Source organism: Dermacentor andersoni, chromosome 1 (assembly GCF_023375885.2).
Source record: "Dermacentor andersoni chromosome 1, qqDerAnde1_hic_scaffold, whole genome shotgun sequence".
Lineage (NCBI taxonomy): Eukaryota > Metazoa > Arthropoda > Arachnida > Ixodida > Ixodidae > Dermacentor > Dermacentor andersoni.
The window spans coordinates 175,627,783-175,641,091 of record NC_092814.1 but is presented as its reverse complement, the minus strand read 5'-3'; the positions used below and the strand labels follow the sequence as shown (position 1 = coordinate 175,641,091).

At 43.1% G+C, this 13,309-nt stretch overlaps 1 protein-coding gene across 1 annotated transcript in view; it reads right to left on the bottom strand.

Moving 5' to 3' along the window:
- The window catches only part of LOC126547183 (uncharacterized), a 261,800-nt gene that overhangs the window by 168,300 nt on the left and 80,191 nt on the right, over nucleotides 1–13,309 (bottom strand). The window contains exon 5 of the mRNA XM_050195066.3: nucleotides 4,480–4,581. Within this exon, the coding sequence (XP_050051023.2) occupies nucleotides 4,480–4,581 (102 nt within the window). The remainder of the gene's footprint in view (nucleotides 1–4,479; nucleotides 4,582–13,309) is intronic.

The following is a 13,309-nucleotide window of genomic DNA, read 5'->3' as shown; positions in this document are numbered from 1 at the left end:
ATCCCTGAGAATTCTTGTTTTCCTGGTTGGTAGACATCCTGAAGATATTGTGGTGTTCCTGAATGCGCCAATTTAGAAGGGTGGATAGTGGACAGTCTTGTGCAACTAACTCAACTATGAAGGTTAAGGTTGTTAGAAATGATCTTAAAACTGATTTATTACTGTGTAATTAAACAGTCTTGAAATTAGCAAAACATTTTGAAGAAATCTTCTGCAAAGAAATATGTTGTGCAAAAATGGGAATGGTTCCACAGGATAGCCGATCACAACACCTGTACTGTAATATTTCTTAAGTGGCTAGTTTGTTTCTTTCACACCTTTTCTTTGAACAATACAGTTTTTTTTTAACATGCTGAACTTTCCGGTAGATGAAAAATATGGATAGCAAAAAAAAAAAAAGACATTCAATGTTAAAAAAAAGAAACTGGAAAATTATTGCATGCATAGCTGACACATAGCATATCCATATTTTTCAGACGTTCTGCTGAGCTCGTGCACACAGAAGCATACAAGACACTGCCTTTCCACCTTATCATGTTACATCATTACGGAGTCAAAATGGATACATATAATAAGGCAATCTCTGAACTAATCATGGAAAACTGAACCCGACTGCTCAGACCAACCTCCCCCTCATTTTTTTCTTTCTTTAGCAGAGTACATACCCGCACAACTTTTATCATCGAACACTTAAAGGGACCCTGAAACTGTTTTTACGATTTTGTAGAAATGTACCGAGTTGTTAAGCTGGTTCCTGTGGATCATTAAGTGACAAATTTAAGCACTCTGCGTAAAGCGTGAAATTTTTTGTAATTTTTAAAAATGTGCATTGCCACCGGTTGCAGTGGCACGGCTTCCCAGAGTTTTCAGCTGCCCCGTTACCATTTCTGTAGCAGGCACACATGATGTCAGCTAGGCAAGCTATCCGACTGGCTGCTCACGATTCGCCAACAAAAATATTTCTAACTTTATGGAGATCAAATGCTTGTAAGAGTTAAATGTTGAGTAATTTGTTCCTACAAAACAAAAATAAGAGAGAAAATACACTATGACAATTTATCACTACGCTCAAGCATTTCTGGCACACAGCGAGTATTGCTTGCTTGTGTTACATGCTTTGTGCTGACACGAGCTGCGCGGCCAGTGTCGACCTTGAGGCTTCGTTTCACGAGGTCCATGAATTGCACTTCTTGCATTGCGAGCTGCAAATCTAGTGTGCAGTGACATGCCAAGCTGCGACAGTCCGTCCCTCTTCAAGGCAGGCAAGCAGAGCGGCTGCAGCGCTTCGGGCTATGTGCGTCTAATCGGCAGCAGGATCTACCTACACGTTTGCGGCCGTCACTTCACACCAGAGGATTACTGCCATAAAAGAGATTTAGTGTGTCTGGTATTCCAGTAACTGTAGGCAGACGGGGAATTTTACTGGACAGACAGAGGTGCAAACATGAGCGACCTGCAGGGTGCAGCCACCTGGAGACACAGAGCTCAACCAGACAAGCACAGAGCTAATGTAGCAGTGGTCAAGTGTATTCAACTTTGCTGTTGGAGTAAATTTTCAGCAGCAGCGTTATCAGGAACACACTGTCTCTTTAAATGTTTAAAATGTTTTAGACTTGATCACAGCAATATTAGCACTATGTTTGCCTGGTTGAGCTCTGTGCCACCAGGTCGCTGCACCGTGCCGGCCGCTCCGTGGTTCCTTAAGCCTGTTTCACATGCAAGCGATTGAGTAAATGGATCGAACAGCAACGCGGCACTGCGAAGCTTTTCGTGAGGTTTCGTTTCACATGCATTGCCGCCGCGTGTTTTCCGCGTCTGGGAATATCAATGTTGCTGGCAAAAAACACGGGACTTTCAGCCAGTTCCGGTAGTTTGCGACTACCAACAAAGCATTGCTTTGTCCCTGCCTCTCAAATCTTTATTGTATAAATACATATCCTGCGCTTAGCAATTTGTTGAAAAGTTCTCTTGGCATGTTGCCCATACGACGTATAGCAAGTAAATAAACATCGTCCTATGCGCAGGCTTTCCCGCACTAGTCCTCCACTGGTCACGTGTCTAGGCGGGCCGTTCGGAAGCGGTGCTGCCGCTCTGTCGCTGCGATGAAATTCCAACTTGTCCGAACCTCGCCGCTCCCGCCGCTAGTGCCGCCGCCACCGCTTGAAACAGATTTCTGCGGCGCGGCAGCAGGATTCGCGAGCATTTTCGCTTGCACGTGAAACAGGCTATAGGCCGCTCGCACTTACGCCTCTGCCCGTCTGCAAGAACGCCCAGCTCGCCTGCGCATAAACAATGCCGGACACACTCGGCGCTGCAACAGAACACTCACAACGCACGCTGCTTTGAAAAGCGGAGAGGTTGAAGAGTCTTCACATACTTTCGGACATTTTTGTGGAATTTGGGATATTAAAGATTCTCCCTTTAATATCCCAAATAGCATCAAAACTCAGAGCCAATATGTTTACTACGTACTTGCACAAAAAAACAAGAAAAATTGCATAACTACATTTACAGGGTGTGTACCAAGTTTTCCAGGTTTTCCCTGAGCACCTTTGCAAAATTCCCTGAATGAGCCAGAACTTTGTTTTATGTCAAGACAGGCTGATACCATCTTGCTTGATGCTGTCACTCTCCAGTAAGCATGTTGAAACAAAAAATGTCTTAATCCAGTTTGAATAGTAAGGAGTAATATCTATTTTATTTAAAAAGAAAACAGAAGGAAGGTGTTAGTAAAATGCATAGCGAAAAAAAAAATGGTAATGCCCATTCGAAATTGAGTCGAACATTTTCAAATCCGAATGAAAAGGAGACACATACATAAGTAAATATTTTTGAATAGGAGCTATTTCTATCAACTGATAGCAAACTCATCAGTATGAGGCCTGAACTTTGTTAGAACTAAGATTCTCTCTCAGCAGCTGGGAAGTCAATTCCAATTGTCCTGACATACTCTCAGCCTGTACACAAAATCTCAGTGTTGGGTTTCGCTGCTTTAAAGAGTTTATTTTGGTTTGGATGAGGGATGCCTGCATCTTGACATCAGCCAACTCTTTTTGAGCTCAAGCTCCTTCAAAAAGGCGGTGGCACGCTTCCTTTCTCGTTAATTCCTCAGTGCGTCGGTCCTTTCTGTTCTCATCCTCCTTCTGCCACACTTTCACCCCATGGATCATTTGAAGCATTTTCTTGGTCAGTTGTGCAGTCAACGCCTGAGTTTTCGGACTCCCTAGGGGCCACAAAAACATCCGAAAATCGGGCAGTCCGAAAAAAATGAATGCATCTCTTTACCTGCCCTTAAGGGCTAAGATATTGCCACAGGCACATCCGAAAAAGCTCTTAGGGCCTGCCAGTACACGTACTAGGCATATCGGTGCTCGTACAGGGACAGGAGACCGGGGTGCACGCGTGCATACTTAAGGAATACATACCGTGTCCCGTGACAATTGCCCCTTCCCACGCTTGTTATGCTTCGCCGCACAAGAGTTCTATGCTGAGGCGAAGCTAACTTTCGGAGACTGGCATTACGCAACGCGCTGTGGTCTGCGAGCTTCGAAGCCAACCGCGAGGATTACAAAGGCGGAGTCGATGCCATTGCTGACAGCGGCGAATTCTTTCAATGAAAAACACGGCACTGGATGGCAAGAAGCTTAATAGCGAACGTGGAAGCAGCTAGGCCTAACGTTGCCGCAGTGGTAGCTACGGCTGCCAGCGGATCTGCATGCGAGTGCCGTTTGGAGGCGGCGAAATAATCAAAATGGTGGCGGTGGTAGCTTTGATTAGTGCCATTTCAGACCTGCAGTCAGGGCAATATACATTGACTATATAGAGTACGTGGTGGAGCCGCAAAGCTGTGCGAATTATCGGGTATGTCTGAAAAATCGGGCGTCTGGAAAATCGGTCGTTAACTGCTCTGGGAATAAATTGTGCCGATGACATGGCGTCAATGACGATTCGTTGCGATTCCTCTGTTACTGGAGCCATCATTACCACGACTTTCGTTCCCTTTCAATAAAGTTACAGCTAATTTTCCCTGATAGAAGCACAAATTCCCTGAGTTTTCCCTGAGTATTTCCAGACTGTTCAAAATCCCTGAGAATTCCCAGTTTTCCCGGTTGGCAGACACCCTGATTTAGCAGTAGTGGAACACAAGTGTTTCAGTTCCATAGCTTCACTTCCAAAGCCAGAGAAAATTGTCCTCAAGTTTACAAAAGATTTAAAAAACTGCCAATTTTTGCAGTACTGAAAAATTCGGTCTCCATGCACAATTTTCTAGCACATGCACTCCAGAGACACTTCCACCTATACTGGCTGTGATGAATAAATTTTGATACAATCAACATTTCACCTTGCTAGTATGTGTACAATACAGCAGACTAACCACAGTTTTCAAGTTGTTCCTGTACACAATGCCTGCTCTTTCGCACTAGCAACACAGAAAAAAGGTCAATCCCATTATTAATTTACTGTTATGGTAGCTCTTACCTTCATGGAACATGCCGGTGAATGTTCTAGATACCTTGCTGCTCTCATTCACAGTAGTAGAAATTGTCACAATACTTGCAGGAATGAAGTATGTAACAGGATCTACAAAAGAAATATAATATAATATATAAGTATATAATTATATATTTAACAGATTGATGAAATATGCTAGTTTGTGTACGTTCATTATTCTTGCTGAATATACGGCACATACTAGCGTGTGTCGTACACAGTGCAAGAATGATAAATATATAAAATGACCTTCTCACATTTCAAAATATGGATCAAAATGATACTGTACTGCTACAACAACAAAGCAAACCATAGGCACGGCAATGTGCACCTAATCCATTGCCATGACAAAATGATTCAGCAATAAAGAGCTGGAAAATGAAAATGGCTTAACTTATAATGTATACAATGTATAGTAGTGCTATATTCCATAAAGCCTTACTTTGTCTACTAAGACATGAATTACATTCATGTCTTATTTTACATGGATTACATTCATTGAGGCTAAAGTTTCTGAAAATCTGGTGCATCGAAGAAGCATAGAAGAAAAACTGATGTTATGTCAAACTGATCTAAAAAAAAAAAAAAAACACGCCCATATTTCTACAAAATTCATGACTACGCCATTAAATCCATGTCAGCTTAGTAACATGTCAGCCACCTACATATTTTGTAGGTGGGCAAGAGGAGCAAGAATATATTTCAAGACTAATCTGCTTCCAGCAGCCTACTTTGCATGTAATCAGAACAGATGCAACAGCAAAGAAGCAATGTTGTGAAGGAGGTGTGTTACCATAGCATGAAACTGAAAAATCAAGAGCTCACATAGCTCACCGTTAAGCTAAAGGCATAGCCAAAAGGATAACGCAGCAACCTAGATCAGCATAAACCACTGTGGCTGCATCTCATGAATTCTGGCAGACAGGAGACAGACTGAGACACACTGCACGTACTATAATAATACAAGTAAAATTCAATCTATACAGAACAATTACGGAAAACAAGCAATCACATGAGCTACAAACAATCAGCTAACACAAAACTGCTATATAATACATACAATCCTATTCATCCCTAAAAGTCCTGAATGTTTAGATGTTGTGGCTGACATGTCGTGGTATCAACACTGTCACTATGGTACGAGATGGATCTGGCCATGAAGTGACTCCTGTGGTGTAGGATGAAGCCAGATGAGTGGGTGGCTGCTGTAGCACAGGACAAGACCAGGCAAGTGGTGAAAGGTCAAAGCCTTGGCTGGTTCCCATGGCAAAATGACAGGGTTGGGATTGGCAGCGAGAACAAGGGTGGGTACTGCTATGTTAAGAAGATGGCGAACCAGTATGTTGCCAGTGGGTCCTTTCTCCAGGCGAAGTCCTGTATGCCACCCACTGCTCTCTCTAGTACACAGCTGGGGACATGATCACACTCAGTGAAGGCTACAACATGCCACTGCCTTCCCACTTCACCACATTCTCTTTCGAATCATCTCTTCTCCTTGCGTACCACATCTCTGCCTTCCTCTTTTTCGGTGTGCCTTACTGGACACTTTGCCCCTCACACTCTTCTACCGCAGCACATGTGCACGTGACAATAGACCCTTTTCTAAGAGTTTTTTAAAATTTAACACTACAGAATGTCCCTACAAAACTGCTCTTACAGCACACAGCTTTTCTATTTCGTACTAGCACTTATCCAATCCAATGTACAATGAACAAACACCCTTCACACAACTAAGCTCAGACAAGCGACTACACATATCCCAAGAACAATCTTTAATACTCTATCAAGTAAACATGACACTGAAACACTCTACTGATATGCGACAGTTGCACTCATCAATATTCGGTATTCCATAGTTGTGAAACAACCACGGAAAACTCGGTTAATGTAATAAAATACACCGAACAGGTTTTCAAATAACTCTCACCAGAGAGCACAAACTACTGCTTAATTAAGTAATTTTTAGCTAAGGCACGGTACCGAAGTCACTGGTCGAGTTCCCGACAAGTCATTCTTATGCTTAACCTTAACTGACAGCATGACTATAGCAGCACCTTATTGATACGATACGATTTCATACAATCTCCCAGCACCAGCGTTCACAGTCAAGAACACAAAAGATGACCCAATGAAGTTACTCTTCTTTCATACCAGTTCAAGCCTTCCTGGAAAGCACACACTTTTGGCACCAATGTTAAGTACATCACCAAACTGTGAATGTATGATACATTTTCTAGTTGCTAGATCAGGTGTAAACAAGAAAAGGCACAAGGCACGAGCAATCAAAAGCAGCAGGCACCCACCACGGCAGGTCCCTCAGTTGAACGCCTTCATACTGAAGTGCTTCGGGCCTCCGAAATAATTCATTATACAAGTCACTTCATTGTAAAGGTCGCGCTGATCTGCATATCACCACAATAGCCCCATCTCTAGCGTACATTTCACTGTTCTGTCCCGGCTGGGGCCCTGTAGCACCCACCGACACCACAACGCAAGAACACTAAGGTCGGCGCTCTCAGCCGGCGTCTTGGTACTGGCTGCGAAAGACGAAGAAAATAAAGATGGGCGGCACGAGCTCAATGCGCAAGCACGGCATGAGCAGTTCGGTTCTAGAAGCCTGCTTTGCTGGTCCTCTTGTTCTGGCACTCCGCTGCGACCCCACAGTTCCTCCGACAGTACCCAGTGCTCCGACATGTATGTACCGTATATACTCGTGTAAGGGCAGCACCCCCACTTTGGAGGGCGAAAATTTGGAAAAGGAAAATCAAAACATCACGCTGGAAAGCGAAGTTAGCTCTGTTGCTGCTAGACGATGCTAGCTGCTTATCAGTCTACACCGCTGAAGCCGGTGGCGCTATGCTATATATTTTTGTGTGTGGCGCGTCATCTAAGCTGTGTTGGCAGCGTTTCCAGTCAGATTGGTGGCATTTCGCCTCTAGGGTCAGCGCTGGTCAGGGAAGATGGGCTAGCATCTCAGGCCGTTTACTGCAACGTTGCCATTTGTGTCTCTCTTACCCTCTGCTAAAGTTGTGAATGCAGTACAAACCTTTAGCGGGCTGTCATCTGCCTGATTCATATAAGGGCCACACCCAGCCACGATTCTAGAAAAAAAAGTGCGGCCCTTACACGAGTATATACAGTATGCTGCACTAATCTATCTCCAGCATGTTACAAACCACAACTGGGCCAGAAGCAAATTCTAACAGGCTTGCCAAATGTCAGATTCCAGAATACAGGAGACAGACAGAGGCATCTTGCATGTACAGCATACATTTATAATACAAGTAAAACTGAATAACACAGAACAACCACAGAGAACAAACACTCAAATGTGCTACCGACATTCAATGAACAAAAACTGCTATACAATATATACAGTCCTACTCATCTTGAAAAATCCTGACGGTTTAGACGTTGACATTGATGAGCCGTGGTATTAAGACCACCACCATGGCACACAACAAATCTGGTTGTCAGGTGACTACGGTAGTGTAAGGCAGAACAAGATGAATGGGTGGGCATCATAGCGCTGGATGGGGCACGGTGAGTGGTGATGAATCAAAACCTTAGTTGGCCATCATGGCACAAGACACTGAGGCAAAGTGTTGTCGCTGAGTTCTCTCCAGGTCCAATCTTCTATGCCACCAGCTGCTGTCTCCAAAGCACAGCTGGAGGAACGTATGCACTTGCCAAAGGCCACATTAAACACTGCCTTGCCACATTTACACATTTCCTTGTTCGTGAGATCTTCTCCTTGTGGTCTTGCACCATATTTGTGCCTTCCTTTCTTTCTGTGTCTCTCACTAGACAGTTAGTTGTATCATGCTCGTCATACAAAACTGATTCCACTGTCAGCATGGCTTAATGAAAGAGAAAACATTTACTCAAAGATCTCTCTTCCGGGGCCATTGCCCCTTTATTGTGGCAATAGTGGCCTCAAAATGAATTTTATGCGCAGCATTCACATCTTCTAGATGTGCAGTTGCTGCTGTTTATTCCCTAAACAAACCTGCAGCACAAAAAGGTGAGCACTGGTTTACCAGAGAGTACAGCACTAATACCACTCATGCCTTATGCCAGAACTTGTGCTCCGTGATCCTTGACTGATGTATAAGGAATATATGTATACCCACACATTACGTAATGCCTCTATGGGGGTTTTTCAGGTAATGAAAGGAAATGCTTCTGTCACCAGAAGACAATGTCATGTCAACCTGTCGGTCAACACAGCTGCAGTGTTGTTAACCTTTGTTGCACTACTTCTCGCCTTTGCATTACACTGTGCAGCCTCCATATTATAACACAGGGTCCAGATTTACGGGAACTCTTTATTCAACTACTTTTCATGCATGCTTGCACAAATGTATGTGCACAGACAAAAGCTTCAGCAGACGATCTGGATTTTCAGGCAGAAGTGAACCCTTGATTTGAAGGCTGTATTCTTTGCATTTGTTTTTATTTTTTACAGGTACACAGATCACTATGTATACATATGCTATTAAAAAGAAGCTTAGCAGAGTCGCATGCTTGAAGTACTATACCTGGCATAGTCATGGAACAGCGATTTGACCTTTAGGTGCAGGTCTCTGTACAGGTGAAAAGCTGACTTGATGCAGTGACAAGCAGACTTGACAGTGTTCAATGCATATATACATACCAGCAGTGGATTCAACTTAAACTGATATAGTCAATAAATATAACAGACAGCTTTAAACACATCAATAACGGTCATTTGGGATAAAATTTACAAAATTAGTTCCATTTATGTTCATTAGAATGTTCTCATTGTTCATACAACACAGTATAAAGCTGCTTAAACCATTTCGACTTGCAACAGGCAACGCACGTTTGGCGTGCTTCAAGGCAGCAAGTAAAAAAAAACTGTGGAACTACGGAATATCAACAAACCCGTGCCCTAGGACATGTGAGACTAAACTGCATTTACAGTAAAGACATCCAAGGTGTTTTTTTCTTATACCATGCAAAATCTCTACTGAATAACTGTGCCATGGAACATATGAAAGCTGTTTAAATTCAACTACAGAAGCTGTTCTTTTGATCACACAGCGCAGCACAGAAGATCTCGACAAATAAGAAAATTAAGTGTGAGCAGTTGAGTACATGCATTACAGGACGACAAAGTGGCACTGTTGACAACCCTGGTTAACAATGTGAAATCGGGCCTTTTCCTTTTTTTGGGTCATTTATCATCCTACTTGGGCGAGCTTAGTGCCACGCAGGTACAAGGAGAACCGTACTGCGGCGTGCACAGGGTACAAAAAACAAGATGCCAGAGCAGCAAAACATCGAAAATTCTGCCACAGAGAAGTGCAACAAAAGGATGACACACCAACAGCATCAGCTATATTTGTGGCTATGGCAAGTACACTAACTTCCAGGATGATGATGACGGCGTCTTTTAGGTCTTGGTTTCAATTTTACTAGCAAGGCAGCATTAACGGAAGGAGGCTTTTATTCTTGGTACTTCATTTGGCATAGTCTCGGCCGAATTTTCCACTAAAATTCCGATTTAGAGCAGCAAGGTGCAAAGGAGCACTCTCGTCAGAATTGGTGCAGCTATTCCATCAGTGTCAACGATATCACGTGGAAAGCCAATCCGATCCCTCATTTAAGTGACACCACTCACCCATTCTACGTAAAATGAGCAGAGGCAGTTGAAAATGCAGGAAGTAGCACCACTGTGATCTGCAGCAATGCAGATGTTCAAAAGCCTAATAATAAATGACACACTTTATGCAGACAATTTCAATTTTGCACATAATGATCATAATCACATACTTTACCACCTCAGCGTATTTCTATAAAATTCTTTCAGGGTCCCTTTAGGTCTGGGTTTTGCATTATGTGATTTCTCTTATTTCTTTAGCAGCACACTGTGTAGTTTCTGACGGCAGCTTGATCAACTGTTTGTGTTTTAATATTCTGAAGACTTTGCTGCATACTCTTGACTTGAGCTATTGCACATATTTCTATAACACTTGCAGATGGTGCTTTTTTCGTGAGAGGGCATTAAAGTTCCTTTGGAAGCATTATTGCTGTTCCATTTCCCTGCTGGAATCTTCCATTTCTGTGTTGCTGTCACCTCCCTACAGAAGAGTAGGCAGGCGTTGTGCCCCTTCCGGTGGCAGTTGTCAGCCTGGTCCTCGCTTTCCCTTTCCTGTTAACTGTGTACTATATATGTATATGTGTTCAAAACAAATAATAATAATAATGATCCCTGCTGGAATCATTACGAGCGTCTGTGTAGTATGTGTGCATTCGTGCTGTTGTTGCCTTCTCAGTTAATTTAGTTAGGATGTTTGTTTGCCTTTCCTTGTTGCTGTGTAGGTCACTATCTCTAGCTATCACTTTCACTTCAATTTTTTTGAATCTTGACTCAAGTCAGTGCATGGTATTGGTTGCGCATGAAGCTCCCTTTCCCAGAATATTTCTATCTTGGTAAGAAGTTTGAAGCCTTTCAAGCTTATCATCTTCTAACGTTTGGCCACACATGCCCACTATAGGAATCAAGCTTTGGCCACATGGGTTATCAGTGTTGTAGTCGTCATGTCTCGCTAATTTCAATTAGTTCTGAACGCCCACTAGCCTTAAACAATGCGAAACTTAAGGCCAGACCACATGTATGCTATGCCTGCCCATCTCGCAAGGAATGGCAGTTAGCATCTACAAGGGATGCGTGCACTCACTACACGCCACTCCTGGCTAGGTGTGCGTGGATGTGTCTGATATCCGTGCAGGTAAAAGCCATTCCACATCACAGCCAGACTCGGCCACATAAGCACGAGCCTCACTCCAGCCCTGTCATGCCCATAGTTAGTCACTACAGTTGCATTGTCGCTGCATCTGCAGCATAGCATAGATACCATGGCCATTGCAGCCATCATGGTCAAAGCTCGTTACATTGAGAATCCTTTCACTGCGAGTTTGCAGTGCGGCACCCATTACTTAGTCGATGTGTGTGCAGCCGACTTACTCGCATGAAGGTTGTCCGACCCTCAGAAATTGTTTGATTGCGGTAGAGATAAGTGGAAAAGGAAATTTACTACTCGTGTCACTCGGTGCAAGAATAGCCCCATATAGCTATCCAGTGCATTGCTGCATAGTGAAGAGATGAGGCACCATAAACTAAATCGTAAGCTGAGAAATAGCCCATTTAGTTTTGCCCATTGTGGGCACCGAAATCAGAACTAGTGGCATCTATGTGAACATCCATAACCAAATTTGAACTGCAATCCACAGCGATGTTCAATAGGTGGTGCATTGCAGGCACCAGCCCACTCTGCCGTAGGCTTCACAGTGCAAGACATCAAATAACTGGGAGCACCGTGAAGGGGATAAAGGGGGGTCTTTGTGAATGACTCCACTTCTACTGAATGCATTGAAGTACTTTTTGCTGCAAATCATTTCTGCAATAGTGTATTTTAATGTCAAATGCATTTCTCAACTTCAATAAAATGTGGTTCAGGACACGTTTAAAGGGTCAATGTCATGGTTGTCAAACTATTGTCAGTTTATCTGAGAGTAGAGTGGCTTTAAACATACAGGAACCTGGGCTTTCAGTGTACTTTTTTTTTTTTTTCAGTGCATTTTCACTTTGAAGCTTTCAATTTGAAATCACTGCTTGTAAGCACCTTTTACTAACAGTGACAGCTATTTGGCATGGCTTGTGCTATATCAAGGAACGTTGGACATACATTGTGTCGTTCCTTCTGAAACATTGCGAAATTATGTGCACACCATGCCCTGAGGGTGCATGCCGACAGATGTGCAAGGGCTCCAGCAGAAGGCATGGTGCATGATGTCCTCCCCTAGAAGTGAGCAACAGCTCCTGGATCCTTCGGACGATGCATTAAGCTCGCAATACTTTCACTCGCGAGATAAAAACAGCACACACCAAAAAGCGCTTGCAGAAACTATCTTGTGCTAACAACTGAGATTTGCATGCGAAAACGAAACATTCACGTCGTAGCGCAAAGTCACCAACTTTTGCTTGTTATTGCCATCTGTCGTATGTTGATAAAATGTTTCTTCTATTTTTTTTTCTTTGTCTCTCACTATCTTTACTATGGCGTGCTTTCTTTTAAGCTACAAAAGTGCTCCTTTCGTAGGTATGCTTTCTCTAGGATGGCTCTGCCCTGTGTCAGATCTGTTTCATCTGTTACTCACTCCTTCATCTGTTACTCTCTACGATTTCTCTGGTCGAGTTTAAATAAACAAAACCATTCCTTCTTTGAACATGGCTGCGTGATCGCTTTGAGATGGCTGCTCGTGCAGTACCTTTGACTGGAGCAGTGACTTTTTCCATTCCAAATATGAACCAAGTTCTGACTCACAAGAAGACAGCTCGTTGTCCGAGGAAGAGGGAACTTCAATTACGTCGGATTCTTAACTTGACACCGTGAAAAATTACTGAGAATGATAGCATTTTTTAATCTGCGGCACTTATTATTCCTTTTGATAGGTAGGAATGTGAGGACTATACTAAGAGAGCGTTTGCCATTAGGAGTGTCATTTCTTCACTCTTGCTTAACCAAAAATAAACAGCTGGGTTCGTTTTATTATATACGAGAAAAAAAAAACCTGACACTGGGGCTGCATCACCTCCAAAAAAACATGACGCTGAAAGGTATGAAGCAACCGATCTGTGGGAGGGCCTGTGACAGTGCACTCATCCAGTTTTTCTTCTATTCCAGCCGTTCCGCGTTTCTTTTTTTCTTTCTTTTTTTTATGAATGTATACTAACTCGCCCAACAACAAGTTTAAATCTGCTAGAGCTGACATGCTACTTTCAAATCAC